The sequence below is a fragment of the Drosophila santomea genome, chromosome 2L, assembly GCF_016746245.2.
Source record: "Drosophila santomea strain STO CAGO 1482 chromosome 2L, Prin_Dsan_1.1, whole genome shotgun sequence".
Taxonomy (NCBI): Eukaryota; Metazoa; Arthropoda; class Insecta; order Diptera; family Drosophilidae; genus Drosophila; species Drosophila santomea.
This window is the reverse complement of record NC_053016.2, coordinates 13,743,011-13,761,682: the sequence shown is the minus strand read 5'-3', so window position 1 is coordinate 13,761,682 and position 18,672 is coordinate 13,743,011. Positions and strand designations below refer to the sequence as shown.

The following is an 18,672-nucleotide window of genomic DNA, read 5'->3' as shown; positions in this document are numbered from 1 at the left end:
TATCACTGACATTTTTAGCTGAAAAAGCATGAAGGTAAATGTAATATAAACATTTGCAGGATTACATTACCACTCAAATCCGGTAATTAGTGCAAATACTATTTTGGAAAACCTCTGCTTTAATTTCAGTTTTTATTATAAATAAACAAAGTTCGCAAAAAATGGTTTCTATGAAGCTTAAACTGTAACTAAGAATTATGCATTAAAATTTAAAAACTAATTTTGCTAATTTAGTATATATGCAAAAACAAAGTTCTTCAAAATTCAGATTTAATTGGAATATAATACATTAGTGCTTAACTGGACACACTAAAATGTATAATACAATATACAAATTTGTTTAGCATGAAATATAATCAAATTAAATTTTCCAGCTTCCTTTGGACTTAGTTTCGATTACAATTAAATATTACAATTAAATATATTAGTGCCTGAACACGGTACACAGAGTATATTAAAAAATACAGCCTTAAAATGCGTGCAATAGATTCCCGAGTGCTCCAAAGTCGTTTGGTTGATAGATTATTTAATTAAATTGCTCCTGCTCGGTGAAACTTTTCATTTGAGATTTCCATTTTGTGTGGCAAGTGCAACAAGCGAGGCAGGAAACTCACCCACACACGCACACCAGCCAGTCGCCATTTTTCAATAACCGTGCCACATTGTGTCAGGCACTGTTTTTGACCTGGCCACCGCCCTGCAACTCTAAATTGCTCATATATATATATATTAGTTGCTTTTCGGTAGCTAATCAACCCCCGCACCCTCCCCTCGCGTCTTTATAACAGGCATATAATTTCGCACAACACACGCACACGACCAATAAATAATAATAGCGGTGGAAACAGTAGAGCCCCACCAGTAACAGATTTTATGCCGTCGAAAAAGGTTTTATAGAGCGTCCCTAGAAGGCGCTATCTATCCCGCTCCATTTCTGCATCGAAAACTTTTCATTGCGTGCCAATGCACTGGAGCCACAAATCATTTCTACCAAAAGGGTTAGCGGTGCACTGGAAAAAATGGTGTTAGTACTTTGAATGAAAAGGAGAGTTAGCTAGAGAGTTTAGCTTGCACAAATAAATCTTAATAAAATATTATACCATGTTCAACAAAGCACCTATCAGTTAGATATCAAGGCTGTAGCAAAACCAGAACTTCGCACTATTTTCTTTCCGTGTGTAAGGACTAGGAGGACGACTAGCAACTTGTTTTCAAGTTTCTTGCTTTGTTTCCTTCGCCTTGCTTCCTGGCTGGTATCCTTTTTCCAGCTCCGGAGCCCCTAATATAAATTTTGACACCTGATAATTGCTTTTCACTCGCTTCCGCGTTTTTCGCTGGATGCGACGACGACAGCTGCAGTTCTTTCACCTGCCACCCGGCGGACGAATCACCAGCGCGTCTGAAGGCACCACCACCACCAGCACCACCAGCACCACATCGGGACATCTTCCCACTCCCACTGATGGGGACTCGACATGCAAAGGTGGTGGGGAGCTGGGAAGGTGGGGGAGGATCTGCAGGATAGTTTGTTAGCTGCTTAACTGCCATAAATTATGACTATATTTTCGCTTTTATGGCGCCGTTTAATAGACAAAAGTTCTGGTTGAGTTATAGACGAAGCGTCAAGGTTGCCAACCAGCTTAGGAAATTGCCAATTAAAAGTCTATAAAAGTGTATGATTATATGGAAATAGATGCAGCAATTTATTCGGATCGTGCGTCTAAAATAGAGACATTAACAGGGGCGCTTACTTAATATTACTTAATGGTTATTGCACCGGTCAACTTTTCGCGGGAAAACGACTTTTCTTGCCTGCCTTTCATTAAATCGATATATCTGTGATTTGATTGTAATAGACCACAGATACTTTTTAATATCAATTTTTTAATATCAATGATAAGGTAACCATTTAGAATGGCAGCTGAAGTTCTGCCCACCTATACTTCCTATGGGATATAATTCTTGGAAGGGCATTGAGTGGTCTACCGTAGGATTATCAGATACTTAGCTCTTAATTTGATTTATTCTCTTTGTCACTTCAGGCATAATGTGCACTCTCTTATAATTGTTTATGTTGCCGCAAACGCACTTAGACGACTGAGTCTGCCATTGAAATCGGGTGATTGGATCAGTTGATATCGTCGACAGTAACTGTGAAGTTCTTTTTTGCGAGCATCGGAACTTTATGGCAATCAGTTTTTTTTGTGGTGAACCAAACAGTGATATAAAGTACATTAAATACTTATTCAGATGGATGTCCTGGGTGAGTAAAGATGACATTATTGATATTAATTCTTGCGGCTATGTAAACCATACAGCTAGCATTTCAAAAAGACTACAAACTGTTTCATTTGAGAATGACACTCGAAATTTAATATAAATTCAAATGGATGTTTTAAGTGAGAAGCATTAAATATATTTGCGATAACATAACCCATTTAGTCAGCACTTCATAGAGCCATTAAACGAAGTACCACTATTTCGAAATTTCACAATTTCTCCCCCTCATTCATTTATTGATTAGTGCTGCTCATTATGCCGACAGTGAGTCTTCTGCTTGCCCACAACTAATCACCGAAATGCCCAAAATGTTGAGACTGTCCACTGCTGCCACTTGTCACAGTTTCTCCATCCGCACGAGTGTCTCTTGATTTTGTGGGCAGCTCTGGTCATAAATTTAATATGACACCTACAGGACGCAGGACTCCACACTGCACTTCCCCCACTCCTTCTGCGGCCCCTGCCAAATGCATTATTCACAGATATTTTGCTAATTAGCAAAATATTGTAAATGTTTGGATTTATGCAGGCAACTCACACACGCACAACTGCGGCGCTTGTGGGGTGTGTTGGCTTGTGGACTGTGTGTGCTGTTGGCCATCGGAGAAGTGCATCAAACTGAACCGCAATGGCTTTTGGTCGGCTCACATGGCTGGCTGGTTCCCCCTCCCCCTCCCACTCCCCCTCCCTCCAAGCCATTCCATCCACCTGTGTCGCCTGTGTTGATTTAATGCCCATGGTGTCGGATTCTGGGATAACTGAGCAGTAGCCTTGGGTGGCGGATGGGATGATGCGATGGGATGGGCGGCTTTGCGGCTGCCATAAATTTGGGTTTGGCATTCAATCGAGCGACTGACTGGAGCTGGTGAGTTTAATGGAATATTCTGCTGACAGAACGACAAGCTGCGTTGTTTATTCCCGAATCACGAATCGTGTTTACATTAGGCGCGACTCAACTGGATCGACTTGCAATCGGACGCCCTCGCTGGGCAGTAGTATCACATGCCTCTTGGTCACCCTCAGCTGCGTTGGCGATCCGGGCGGCAGGCTGAAGCGGAAGCGGCGCAGCAGCGAGATCAGGCCCACCTTCACCTGCATCCGCCCGAAACGCAGGCCGATGCAGTTGCGCGGTCCGTCGCCGAAGCCCAGGAAGGCGGTGGGATGCCGCGCCCGGCAGGCATCTGGAGCAAAGCGCTCCGGCCGGAACTCGTTGGGCTCCGGGTACAACTCGGGGTCGTAGTGGATGGCCAGCACCGGAATGTGTACGCTGGTGCCCTTCTCCAGGACGACGGGGTCGCCGCCATCGCACGAGGCGATCTCGTAGTCCTCGGATGCGAGACGGGTGAGCGAGCTGAGGGCCGGGTACTTGCGCAGAGTTTCTGGAAAGGGAAACGTGCTTGGTGAGTAAAAATTTCAATATTCTAGGTATCCTATTTAAAGATATTCCTAACTATGTATTACGATCGAGGAGTTAGTGTAAGCTGACTAGGGGATCTTATACTATAGCTGCCATTGAAAAGAGGGTGTCAAATTTTCCAACTTGTGTTGTCTTTCATTTATTTGCAGTCTGTCTATTCATTAGTTGGTTACTTGAGCAGTGTGTATGCTATCAGATAAAACTGTGGGAATCGTGTTTATGTTTTCCTGATCAAGGTACACATATGTATATATTTCCTGATTAAGCTGTTATAGAACCCATGGGCTCGAATTGTATACACTGGCGTTATTTATCCAGATATTTGATTCCCTTAGCTGTTATCAAACTTTATAATGGCTCTGTTTCGTAAGCCCGTTTCTTTGAGAATAAAAGGGTTCGAATGTTTATATTCTTGATAACTGCAAGCAGCACTTTTCAATGTGCCATTCGCCATCTCAGAATAGTGATTTTTGTATACCTCGGTAGTTAAATTTAGCTCTATCACTCAATTAATCGTGTCAAGAGTTGACTTGAAAGAATTAATTTGCCCACTACTGGTGGTCACTGTAAGTCGTTGTTCTGGAATGGCTTATCTCTAATAGATAAGGCAGCCTCAGACTTCCTATCTCCGAAACAAAGCCAACCACAATGTGTTTGTACATACCTGTGATGGTCTGGTCCAAGTAGGGCATCTCCATCATGGCCTCGTAGGTCAGTTCCCCGTGCTTGGCCATCGCATCGCTAATCTCCAGCCGCAGTTTCTGCTGCACAGCCTGGTTTTTGGCCAACTCGAAAAGGGCGTAGCTCATGTTACTGGAGCTGGTTTCGAATCCGGCCACAAAGAACACAAACGCCTGGGCGGCCATCTGCTCCACAGAGAGTCCCTTTCCCTGCTCCTGCCGCCTGAGATCCAGCAGCAGGTCCATGAAGTCATTGCGACGGATATCCTCACGCTCCCGCAGCTCCACCGTTTCGCGAACTATGCGGTTGAAGAACTTGGTGATCTCCGGGTGAACGATGCGCACTGGGAGGCCGAGCTTGACCAGCGTGCTGAGGTAGGTCATCTTGAAGATGCGCCACCGGATGCTCCTGCCGTTGTTCTGGAAGAGCCGTCGTCCCACCTGCCGGAACTCCGCCTGCGGCTCCCTCAGGCTGTTGCACTCGGTTCCAAAGGCGCAGCTTCCGATGACGTCGGTGGTGTAGCGGGCCATCAGATCGTGGAGCTCCAGCACAGCGCCCTAAGATCGCGATGATTTCAATTTATTGCGATAAATATAAGAGTGAATTACTGCACCTGTAACCCCACCAGTCCTCGAAAGTAGCGCCCAGCTGCTGGGCCACCGTGGACACGGTTACGAACATGTACTTCATCTTGCCACTAGTGAAGGTGGGCGACAACTTGGTGCGCAGGACACGCCACTCCTCGCCCTGCAGGTTGAACAAGTTGGCGGTGAGCGAATCGCCGTGAAAGCTGCGCCGGTCCACGAACTTGTTGAAATCCCGAATGAGCACCGCCTTGACCAGGTCCAGATCCAGAACGACGGCCAGCGGGCGCAGGAAGACGTACGTTCCCGCCACCTTGGCACTGCCCCCGAAGGCATCGTAGGTCTCCTGCAGCAGCTCGCTGAGGTGCACCGACTGCAGCCTGGAGAAGTGGCCGAGGAGGAAGTGCGGCCGCAGCTGGGGAATCCCCCGCAGCTCCCAGTAGCTGAAGCGGTAGCGCAGATAGCCCAGCAGGAAGCTGAGCAGCGAGGTCAGCAGCAGCAGTGTGAAGTCCATTGGAACGGCAGTGCTCAACTGGCCGCTCTGCAGATCTCCGAGTTGCTTATAAGCCACTATCTATCTATCTGGGGAGTAAATTTCCAAGCTATCTGTTCTCATTTCTAACACACACCCATGTGCATTATAATAGGTATTTAGATGTGTAACTCAACAGCAGTACTTAACTGGGAGTTTTGCTGATCTTCAAATTTCATATGAGGAACTATATCAATATATCTTTGAACTATATTTCCAAGCTATCTGTTCTAACACACACCCATGTGCATTATAATTAGTATTTACATGTGTAACTCAACAGCAGTACTTAACTACATAATTTTTAAATTGCATATGAGAACTATATCAATATATCTTTGAACTATATTTCCATGCTATCTGTTCTCATTTCTAACACACACCCATGGACATTATAATAGGTACACAGGCATAGCGATGGGTTCTCAGTATTTATTATTATTTCATAATAAACTATGCCCTACCAATATGGCCGTGACTATACAAAAGTACAAGAAACTATCGAATTAACTGGTTACTGTTTTGCAATAGATGTTTAAAATTGCTGACTTTTCCATTGACCAAAATAGTAATGCAGTACGTGTAAAGTTACGTCGATTCTACGCGATTCGAGCTCGAAAAAGCTCGCGTGGTTACTGACTTCGATTACGAAAAGCTCTCAAAGGTTGTAGCCTCAGCTATTGAAAACCGACGTTTCTTTTCAAAAATAGTGGTTTCCAAAGCGGCAAAATAAGTCCTTGTCAAGCAAATACTTATAAATACTTATTACTTAATTTGACATTATTTCCTGGTTTCGAGAGTCACTTACGTCGCCTTGCAAGTTCGAGAGAAAAGTGCACCTAGCTGGGAAAAAAGATGGTCAGAAGAGGGGAAAGAAATGCACTGCATACGAAAGAGGGCAGGACAGAAAGCATAACGTATCAAAGCGAAAAAAGGAAGCCAGGATCCACAAAGAAAGCGGTTGGCTAACAAAAAGTGCCTCAATGCTTTTTGTTTAAGGTCAGAGTTGAGGCTGTAACTTTAACCTGATGCAAGTGCGGTCGCAAAGTGCATGCACTGGGCTCATTTAATATGTTGTCAAATATTAATGTTGAACATTTATTGCGGCTTTACGTCATTAAACCACTCAATGTCCTGCGTGCGAAAAAAAGATCCTTGACAATAGAAATTATTTCGTCAGCGAAAACTGCAGAAGAAACGTCGCACATCTCTGCACATATTTGATTACCACGCATATTTCAATTATCACTTTTGCAGATGACACTATATCAATTTATCATACAAATACCTACCTTGAAATATTAAATCTCATTTACATTCGTAAAAAACAAGGGTTACAATTTGAGTCTGAAAGTTTGCAATATACAGCCTGCTTTATTACCTTTTGTTGTTTAATTAATGTTGCTATACCAGAAACCACTTCTTTAAATCTTTATTATATTATAAATATATATTAATCAAATTGGACAACTTTAGCATCTAAATTCCATATACAGTTTAGCTGTTATTAAAATTAAAACTCTTTTTCGTGTGTAAAGAGCAGACCTTGTTTCAGAGTACAGGATATCAGGTAGTCGCAGCGCTTCATCCTTTCTTCATTTTACGAAATGTTCAACACGTATTGTGAAGTTTAAATATTTATACGTTTTGGTCCCTGGAAAAAGAAGTCGGCTTTTAGTGTAATTTATAATGAGGAAAGCACAGTGGGTAGCCGCAAATAGCTGTGCATTATAATGGAGCTCATTTCCGGTAATTCTTTAGTCTTTCTGCATATTTCCGATTGCTTTCCTTGCCTTTTCCTTGCCGCCCTCTTCTCCGTCATAATGTTTTTATATGTTTCTTTTTTTTTGACATACGGCACATGCTCTGTTAGCTTTATTAACTGGAATTGGAGCCTTTATTGCTGCAATGGCCAGGAGGTCGAAACGAAGGGACAGTCGACTGCAATCGTTCCACTTGCCAATTTTTCGCCATTTACCATGGCGTTGTGTGAAACTCGAGTCAAAATGCCATGGCAGCAATTTCGATTTTTTTTTATTGCTTTTTTTGTTTAGTTTTTTTTTTTGTTTTTCTGTGTGTGGTGCAATGTGTGGTGTGCCCTTTTCGACTGCCGCTTAACTCTTCAGCTGCTGAGGAAAAACTAGCCACGTTCCATTATACACCCGCGTCTCACACGCCAGCTCCTTTAATTGCCCACTCGACGAAGTTTATGGGGGCAGCGGCAGACATTTAATTTATTTTAATAATTATTTTTTATGTTTTTGCAGTTTTTGCTTGCATTTGCTTGCTGTTGCTGAGCTCTCTACTCTGCTACGCTTTGGCATGCCCACCGCTTTTTTAATGAAATTATAAAGTCGCGAGACTTTTTCGCTGTGCTCACTTTTTTAATGAAAACGAATACTGAAAAATGAAAAATTGAAAATGGGAAATGAAAAATGTTTTCATGTGGGTCGATGGCGCAAAAATTCGGTGGCAAAGTAAACAATGGCGGGGCTTCACTTGTTTGGGTTATAGTACATTTTGCGGTTCAGTAAATATTCGCTTTGGGGCTCCTGCATTATAAGGGTTGCTTCGGAAAACCAATTTTGATTCGTTCTTCTTGGCGCAAAATACTGATTGAACTGACTCGCACATCTTAGCATATAAATGTGGCGTTTCAAATACTAAGAACAAGCTCTATAATTCGGTAGACGTCACATCTCAATCAAACAAATTTCTTAATGTTTGTTTCCTGCTAATTAGCAAAATGTTCATTCTTGTATAATTTCGTTAAAACATATTGTTTCAACAACCCAAATGATTAAAAGCAACCAGAAAATGTGGAAATCGTTGTTTATTTTGAGGAGTAATTCATTTTCCGTTAATAGCTGCAAAAAACGACACAAGTTTTAGGTTTATGGTTTACAAGATTTAAGACGGCATTTTTATTTTTACTTAAACAAGATGAAATTGTTTAGGTAATAGTTATTATACAGCTTGCAGTGCTTGGAAACTAAGCTAGAACTGGGCTAAAAGTAAAAATATTTAATTCTTCAACTGATTCCGGTGACTTAGATCTAATCTCGCTTCGAGTCCCATGCTGTAGACACGTACACCTGCTGCTATTTATAATTTTGCTCATGTAAAGATCGAGTTATTAATCCATAATAAAATTTAAAATTTATAAGCCAGAAAAATAAATAGCAACCGATGTACGCGGCCTATAACATTTTTTGGTTTAAGTTCACATGTTTTTTATTCTAATACTTTGTATTTCCGTTGCGAATCCCAGTTCCCATGAATTTATACTCGTTTGCTCAAAATGCGACTTAAATTTTAGATTTACCTTAAACATCAACAACTTTTTACAGTAAGCAACTTTCCACATAGCACAAAAATAATAGTTTCTCGACCAACGCGATTTATAAGGGTATTGCTTACAAAGTAGTTTATCTTAGTTAGACTAACATCGGTTATCAATAGGCCCATTTCTGTACACTTTTTAGCCCGGCCACGGCCCCAGAAAGCCAATTCCCAGTATCATCGAAAGTCCCAGGATCGGCGAAACGGGAGCCAGCCGACTGGCCCATCCCTTGAGGTCCTGCATGCGATCCAGGTCGTCGGTCAAGGACTTGGCGTCGTGCTTGGTGAGGTGCGGACTCTTGCCATCGGAGCGATAGGAGGCGCCGTGATCGGATCCTGGAAGGAGATAGAGAGGAGATGGAGAGGAGATTTCAATGATTGATTGAAATATTTATGGTTCTTTTGTGGACTCTTGGTTTTTACTACGCTGACTTAATCAACTGACACATGCCACTTTATGGTGCGGCCTTCATTTGGCTGGCACTCGAATGCCATCAGCTGAATGTCCTTTTTCAATTATGCGCTTGCCACACGCCAACGAGCATAAACAATAGACCCAGGATGCGTTTATGGCCAGCCATTTGTACCAGGCGACAATGCGAAAGAGATAAAACGACCTCCAGTTTCAGGGAATCGAACGAGGGAAGGAGGGGGAGAGTGAGCTCAGTATACAGGATACAGGATACACAAAACCAAACTGTTTGTCAACTGGCAGGGCAGAAAGTATTGCATATAAAAGGGACACAACTTCGCCTGCCCCACTTATTTGTTACATTCTCACTTATACTCGCTCGCTCCTTTTACCCAATCTCAATGGGAAAAGCGAAAAGCGAAAGTATCCCGCCGCCCTCCACCACTCGTCCTTGCTGGTATTTTGTTTCAATTTCACTTGGCAGCATCGAAAATTGTTTCGATTTTTATTGCTTAAGTGCGTTAAACCCTTGCGCCCTGCATTCCAAATATGGGGTTACTCTGTGTGTCCTGCAGGACACATGGCGATCGGGAACTGTGGAGTGGGCGGCAGGCTATTGTTTTTGCCATCAATTTATCGTGCAGTTTGTATTTTTTGCGAGTCGTCGTTCTTTTTCGGCTGTTTGTTTGCCCGGAAATCTGGTTCATTGGACATTTGTTTGCCAGTTGGGCTTGGCCCCGCTTCAAATGGTGTGGGGGCTCTTTTTGCTTCATTTTTTGTCCCCTCGATTTGGCTCTGTTTGACTTTGACGTGAGGCCATTGGTCATTAGGTGGATGGCAAACAATTGCTTGCGGGACTCTTTAAAAAACGTGTGTGGAGTGGCCCTACGCACCACCTAATATCTTAACAGTCATAGGAGTTTTAGTTACGCTGTTATCTTCAACATAATCAACTATGATTCAAATTGAAAGTATACTCGTATAAGCATAAGTACTGCCTCTATATAAGTACTTTATCAGTTTTGTTAAATTAAACTATGAAACTACTTTAGTTAGCATATAAGTTATTGCCCTGCAATTGATTCCCTAACATCTTGTGGTTCCACATAGTCTCCGCTGCCATCAACGCCAACGAACGGTTAAGCGCGACATCGACACTTCTGCGCTGCGCCGCGGCCGACGCCTGCTGCGCCGCTGCCGACGACTTCACTTGATTGCTAGGGACTTAGGGAAACATTTTGTACGCTAGATTTAGTTTCAAATGATAAATTGCAATAAACGGTCGCTTGCGATCTTCAAAATCAAATCGATAACTGTAATTATTAACTGGCGCCCGAACAGGGACCAGCGAATAAACGCGAACGAAAGACAAAATTCTAAGTCGCGGAGCAAAATCAAAATTTTGCTAAAAAATATTCGTTGGTTAAATTGTGCCGAAGAAACTCCCGCGAGTTATTAACAAACAAAATTCACGGTCGGCTATAAAATAAAATTGTTTGAGAAAAAAACAGATTTTCCGGAAGAGGAAAATACTTATCGGCATAGCATTGCCCATTGGTGGATCACAGTTTCTGTCAGGCCAGCCCGCAGAAAACCTTCTTTGGAGTGCTGACGTGGATTCCCCAGTAGCCCAGGCAAAAAGGACAACATTCACCCAGCCAGGAGGAGTGACCGCAACAATTCTATGTTAAATAAATGCAAAACGAAGAACAGCAATTTCATCGAAAAGGAGAAGGAAAAGTAGAAGTAGAACGCCGAGAATAACGGAACTACAGAAGAGCAACACGGATAACAGTTAACAGTGCAACCCAAAACGTAACGGCAGAGGTAAAGACGACGAACGGCAGAGAACGGCTGCGTGAACCAAAGTGCAGACAAGAAGGAAAAAAAAAGAACAACAACAGCACAGCCGTAGCAGCAGCAGCAGCCCGCCAAAAAGAACAGGAATAAGAACACGTTGACGACGAAGAAGCTGAAGCTGAAACAACCGAAGAGGAGGCAGAGAGACTACAAGAACCTGGAAAGTACACTGGAAAAAACATCAGCAATTTGAAATTCAGGCATCCACCCATAATAAAACATAAGTATACCAAAAAAAAAAAAAAAAAAAAAAAAAATTTAAGTATATTATTATTATTATATTATTATTATAATATTATTATTATTATTATATTTTTATTATTATATTATTAGTATTATATTATTATTATTATATTATTATTATTATATTATTATTATTACATTATTATTATTATATTATTATTATTATTTTATTATTATTATTGATATTATTATTAATACTATATTTTCAACCCAGTTCCTAGAGATCTTCTGAAAGGAAAATTTTCCTATTTACTGTTCCTTTCTGGTACACTGTTCTCAAAGCAAAATAACCGCGGTGAGCTAAAATTTATTGCATGCAAAAATAAAAAAAAATATAAAAATAAAAAATAAAAAAACAAAAACAAAAGATAAATAAGCAAACACATACACACGCATTCCATATTTTCTGCCCACAACTTTTGTTAAGTTCAAATTGGTTTAGGCTTGTTTTGTGCAGGTGTTGTCCGAATTAAAAATCAGTATGGCAAATCCTAATAATATAATAAGACCATCAGCTTTTAGTTCAAACGAAAGACCGGTGCCCTCAGAAAGACACGACCCGCCTGAACAGCATCGCGTAGACATGAGTGTCGAACAGTTGACAGCATTAATTGGCCAAACGGTGGCCCAAGTTTTACCTGGATTGATAAAACAAATGAACAACAATACTCTTGACTTTACTGACGTGAGCGACCAGGTCGTCGAGCCCGAATACAGAAATAATTTAGCGGACTTTGACAGGGTGCCTGATATCGTAAAATCGATCAGGGAATTCTCTGGAAATCCAGCAGAATTCGGGTCTTGGAAAAAGAGCGTTGATAGAATCATGGAGACTTATACCCCATTTGTGGGTACTCCAAAATATTATGGTATACTTCATACCATAAGAAATAAAATTGTTGGAAGTGCTGATGTGGCACTCGAGTCCTACAGCATTCCGCTGGACTGGAAGGCCATGTCGAGATGTCTCACTCTGCATTACGCAGATAAACGGGACATAACTACCTTGGAATACCAAATGTCAACTTTGGTTCAAGGCCACCAGCAGTCGGTGGAAGACTTCCACCAAGACGTCTACAAAAATCTGTCGCTTATTCTAAATAAAGTCGGCTGCATGCAAATGAGCCGAGAATCCGAGCACTTTGTTACAAAAATGTACAGAGAAAAAGCTCTGGATACTTTTATCAGAGGCCTTCGAGGAGATTTACCTCGCCTTTTGGCAATAAAAGAGCCAGCTGATCTCCCCTCAGCTTTACATTATTGCCTTAAACTTGAAAATCAAACTTTCAGGTCAAACCATGCGGCGAATAAGGGTCAACAGTCGAGTTTCAGAGGAAACGAAAAACCCATTCCGGCACCCCGCAATTTTCAGCCGTCGAATGCCTTTGGCCATCGACAGCCTCCACCGGTCCCTCCACGACATCCCATGAGGAGACCTCCACAATATTTAGGCCAGCCATTCCCGGCGCCAAGGCAACACGTGTCTAACTTCGGTAATGCACCGTTCATTCCACCCCGACAAAACTATCAACAGCAATGGCAACAATATAATGCCCCACCCCGTCCCTTTGCGACCAAACCACAACCAAGACCAGAACCAATGGACGTGGACGGCAGTGTACAGACGCGAAACATTAATTATATGAATAGACCACACTCGGACATAAACAAACGACAAAAGAACTACAACATCCAAACAGTGAACATGAGACAGCCAAGTATTGAAGTAACTGGGTCCAGTTCAAGCATGACAGGCTATCAACGGTCGATGCAAGATTATGAAACCCAGAACAATATAAACGGCACACTAAATGAATACTGTGATGGACAAATAGACAATTTGGACAGCGAACAACGAGACCACGTGTTGCATTTTTTAGAGTAGAAGACTCCTCACTACCATACTTCGAATGTAGAGTGGGGAGTGGAAAGGTTTTAAGGGTGTTGATTGACACAGGCTCTAATAAAAATTACATCCAGCCCAATTTGGTGACGAACGCGATACCAAATAACAAGCCTTACATAGCTGATACTCCAGGCGGTGATGTAAAAATATCGCATTACAAAAGAGCAAGCCTTTTCGATTTCGAAATAAAATTTTTTTTGTTACCAACGCTGAAGACTTTTGACGCCATACTTGGCAAAGACACAATGAAGGGAATGGGAGCGCAAATTGATTTGAAGAACCTAACCATGACACTGGAAAACGGGAAAAGAGTTGTTCTCAAAGAAAAACAGTTCGAGGCTGTTAGCACAATTAGTCCGAGAATAAAACACTTAGAGGTGGAACAGAGAATGATATTGAATAAAATAATTGATTCGTATCCAGGTCTCTTCGCAGACCCGAATCAAAAACTAACCTACACAACAAGTGTAAGGGCAGCAATCCGAACTATATCGGATACGCCAATATACTCAAAATTCTATCAGTACCCAATGTCTCTTAAAGACGAGGTACACAAACAAATTTCCGAACTTTTACACGATGGAATCATTCGACCCTCAAGGTCACCTTACAATTCACCAGTGTGGATTGTACCAAAAAACTCGACTCCTCTGGCAAGAAAAAATACAGGGTGGTAATTGACTATCGAAAACTTAACATGGTAACGGTAGCGGACAGATACCCTATCCCTGACATTAATGAAGTGTTGGCCCAATTGGGAGACAACAAGATTTTCTCAGTGCTCGATCTGAAAAGTGGGTTTCATCAGATTCTTTTAAAGGAATCTGATATCGAAAAGACCGCCTTCTCCATCAATAATGGAAAATATGAGTTTACACGACTCCCATTCGGTCTGAAAAATGCACCGTCAATTTTCCAGCGCGCACTGGACGATATTCTTCACGAACATATCGGTAAGATATGTTTCATTTATATTGACGACATCATCATCTTTAGTAAAGATGATGAAACACATTACCAGAACCTTGACACTATTTTCAGAACTCTTCAGCAAGCCAACATGAAATGTCAGTTGGATAAATGCGAGTTCATGAAGAGAAAAGTGGAGTTCCTAGGCTTCGTCGTGTCCGACAAGGGCATTGAAACCAGCCCAACCAAGGTACAGGCAATCTCAGACTTTCCAATTCCAAGGACACTCAAAGAACTGAGATCATTCTTGGGATTATCCGGATATTACAGGCGATTTATTCCTAACTACGCTAAGTTAGCAAAACCACTTAGCTCGCTTTTGAGAGGGGAGGATGGTCGAATTTCCAGGACATTATCGTCAAAAAAATCCGTCTCCCTTAATCGCGAAGCAATAGAAGCCTTCAAGAAATTGAAGAGCAGCTTGGTTTCTCCAGACGTAATACTCCACTACCCGGACTTTAAGAAAGAATTTCACCTAACAACGGATGCTTCCAATTTCGCAGTAGGTGCTGTTCTTTCACAAGAGAACAGACCCATCTCATTTTTATCGAGAACACTCTCGAAGGCGGAAGAAAATTATGCCACGAATGAGAAGGAAATGTTAGCCATTATCTGGGCTCTAAAAAAGCTAAAAATTTACCTTTACGGTAAAGCAAAGGTGAAAATCTTTACTGACCATCAGCCTTTGACCCATTCTCTCAGTAGTTGGAATGGAAATGCGAGGATTAAGAGATGGAAAGCATACCTTGAGGAATATGACTACGAAATTTTCTACAAGCCAGGCAGAGAAAATACTGTAGCCGACGCTCTGTCCAGAGGACCGACAGTCGAACAAATTAACACAGTAGCCTCAACAATGCACAGCTCTGACAGTTCGAGCCATGGGCTGATACCTAGCGTTGAAGCCCCGATAAACGCATTCAAGAATCAAATTTTCTTCAGGGAGTCCGAGTCAGAGAACTACTCATTTAGCATTCCATTCCCGACATTTCAAAGGCATTTAGTAGATCGCAACTTGTTCACACCCGATAGTCTCTTGTCAGATTTGAAAGAATATCTTAACCCATCCGTGATTAATGGAATTTTCACATCCGAGGATGTAATGGGGAAAATTCAAATTCTCTACCCCATCCATTTTCAGGGTTTCAAGATTAGATTCTGCCAAAGCAAAGTCAAAGACCTTGTTAACGAAGCCGAACAAGAGGAAGAAATACTTAGGACACATAACAGAGCACACAGAAATGCTGTGGAAAATAAAGCTCAGTTGTCCGAAAGAGTATACTTTCCTAAAATGAGGAAAAAAGTTTCGGCTATCGTGAATCAGTGTTTGGTGTGTAAGACTGCTAAATATGACAGACATCCCACGCATCCAGAAATAAGACAAACTCCCTTGCCAGAATACCCCGGACAAATTATTCATATTGACATCTACTCGACAGAACGACATCTGGTGCTCACGGCGATTGATAAATTTTCCAAACTGGCCATGGGAAGAGTTATCAAATCCAAAGCTGTAGAAGACATTAGGAAAGCCCTAAGAGATATCGTGTTTTATTATGGAGTGCCTAAATTAATAGTAATGGACAATGAAAAGTCCCTCAACTCAGCCTCTATCAAATTCATGTTGACAGACCAGCTGGGTATTGAGCTCTACAAAGCACCTCCGTATAAGAGTACAGTAAATGGACAGATAGAAAGATTTCACTCCACACTCTCTGAAATAATGAGATGTTTGAAAGGAGATGGAACACATAGGGGCTTCGAGGAACTTCTCGATAGGGCCATCTATGAATATAACTACACTGTCCATTCTGTCACAAAAAAACGACCTCTAGAGGTGTTCTTCGGCAGGATAGCTACCGTAGCTCCAGAAAAATATGAACAAGCTAGACTGGACAATATAGACCGACTTAGGCAAAAACAGGAAACCGACATAGAATACCACAACCGGACAAGAAAGCCCATAAAGACCTATATCAAAGGGCAAGAAATTTTCGTTAGGGTTAATACAAGATTAGGTTCTAAGTTATCAAGTAGATTTAGGAAGGAACTAGTTAAGGAAGACCGAAGTACCACAATATTAACAGAATCAGGGAAATTAGTACATAAAAGTAACATAAGATCATGATTGCTTCAGAATAATTACTGTGGCCACATCGATAGACAAGTAGAACATAGAAACATTAAACGTACTGATTAACGTAACCACGAGAATTAAATTTGAAACGATTCGACTTTGACAGACGAGTTGGCCATAGGTTTGCAGAATTAGATTGGGCTCGTGAAAGAAGAGATTGCGTTGTGAATGCGTTTCTGCGGAGCGAGTTTAAATTGAATGAGACCAGTAGCCTACTTGAAAACAATATACCGATTTCTGCCTTGACGGTCAAATAAATGTTAAAACTTTCACACGTTCTCGCTTTACACAACGGAACTACAATTTGAATGCCATTGAAATCTCCATATTGAATCAGTTAATTCCTTATTTCTTATATTTTAAAACATGATCAGTAAAGGAAACTAATAATAATAAATAAATAATAATTTAATTTGAATAATAATAAAATTTACCAATTAAAGACGAAATGTACGGAATCAATGCCTTCTGCAAAGGTTCCAATGGTCTAAAAATATGTAGATATAAATTCATTAGTAATTTAGTAAAAACCAGAATTTTAATAGAAGCAATCAAGTTGTCAATGCAGAACACATCCGAGTTGCACAAACCTCGAACGCACGCAACAATCAACACCTGGCATTCAAACCATTAATGCTGTGCCCAAACTACCACGAATCACCCCACCAACGATGCGACTCAAAAACATCCCATCCTTATGATGACCGCTCGAGGACAAGCGTCAATTAAGAGGGGAGGAGTTATTGCCCTGCAATTGATTCCCTAACATCTTGTGGTTCCACATAGTCTCCGCTGCCATCAACGCCAACGAACGGTTAAGCGCGACATCGACACTTCTGCGCTGCGCCGCGGCCGACGCCTGCTGCGCCGCTGCCGACGACTTCACTTGATTGCTAGGGACTTAGGGAAACATTTTGTACGCTAGATTTAGTTTCAAATGATAAATTGCAATAAACGGTCGCTTGCGATCTTCAAAATCAAATCGATAACTGTAATTATTAACTTATATAACTATCTTTTCAATGGACAAATAAAGTATTTAAATCAAGAGGCAGTCGCATATGCTGGCAACGAGGTCCTTTTGGTCCTCGCACCGTAATCGGCGCAGTCGAACTTCATTGAAATGAACGAACTTTGTCATAACTATGAAATATGGCCCGACGGCTGGTCCTTCATTTTTGGTCCATCCAGGGACTTTGCGAATTGTTTTTAACGAGAACCCTTTTATTTTTATAACGGAAATGCGCAAATTGCTTTGCACCGGGCTGCCAATGTATTTGTCTGTCGATGTCTGTGTTCGTCCGTTGGTGTTGGTGTTAGTGTTAGTGTTAGTGTTGGTGTGTCTCTGAGTTTTTTTGTTATTTTTTTTTTATTTCTCCATAAGCAGCTTTCCACAAAACTCCTTTGCGCTGCCCCATTCCTGGCTGGTGTTGCCTTGGTTATTTTGCTGGCGTCTGCAAACATTTCCATGTGTGAACGCCGGCAACACCAACACGCATCGTGTCCTTGTTTGTGCATGTGTTTGTGTGAGTGTGTGTGTGGCTGATTTTTATTGACGTTTGAGCATGTGTTTATGGGGGCAGGCTGGGGGTTGGGGATGGATAGGGGGTTGGTGCTTGGGAAAGTCCCAACGGTGTCTTTAAAGAGCTTAGACCCAAACGGTTCGAGGGATGGGAGGGGGGCGGGTGCCAGGATGGCGAGCAAAGCAAAGAAAGTCCTGTTTGCCGGAGTATAACGATTTGGCTCAACGGAGCACTCTTGAAACTACTAGGAACTTTAACTCATCTTTGCATAATTCCCGGACGATCCGCGGGGAGCAACTGGACTAATAGATTTACACTGCGTCTGCTCTTGATACACACACACACTTTTAGTGAAAGTGTGAGCATTAATGTGAATATAACTACAACTAAAGTTTAACTGGCTTAAGAGCGCACAAATAACCCTGATGAAACCACCATAATCTAGAAGTCAGCACGGCAAGTGTCAATGTAAAACTTTTCTGATTAGCAACTCCTTATTACAAGAGATTTTAATACCTCGTAAAATGAAAGGCTGTGCATATTCCATAAAGGTTAAAAATCTCACAAAAATTATTTATTTCAAATGAATAATAATTATACGCGATAAATCTTGTGTGCAATCTAGGAAAAAGTCGCTTTGCTGATTGATTATCTGCATTTCCCTAGAACTCCTTGGCCTGAGTACTGGGTATCTGCTAGTCGAGGCAGTCGACTGCAGCGTTCGTTCATGTTATTAATGGTATATTTCGACTTGAACCCCATTTAGAAGCGGTTTTCACACCTCGA

The 18,672-nt window shown here is 41.7% G+C and overlaps 2 protein-coding genes across 7 annotated transcripts in view; both read right to left on the bottom strand.

Annotated features, from left to right (window-relative positions):
• Positions 1-3,149: 3,149 nt before the first annotated feature.
• On the bottom strand, positions 3,150-5,596 carry LOC120458775 (probable cytochrome P450 6a14). The gene is given in 4 exon segments (XM_039646554.2): positions 3,150-3,659; positions 4,362-4,935; positions 4,992-5,008; positions 5,011-5,596. Coding segments are annotated over 4 exon segments (1,500 nt in total). The 5' UTR covers positions 5,477-5,596; the 3' UTR covers positions 3,150-3,216.
• Positions 5,597-8,975: 3,379 nt separating this feature from the next.
• Positions 8,976-18,672, bottom strand: part of LOC120449057 (lachesin) — a 47,517-nt gene continuing 37,820 nt past the window's right edge. For all 6 annotated transcript variants that reach the window (XM_039631392.2, XM_044005831.1, XM_044005830.1 and 3 more), the window contains one exon: positions 8,976-9,172. In XM_039631392.2, coding sequence (XP_039487326.2) covers positions 8,976-9,172 — 197 coding nt within the window. The remainder of the gene's footprint in view (positions 9,173-18,672) is intronic.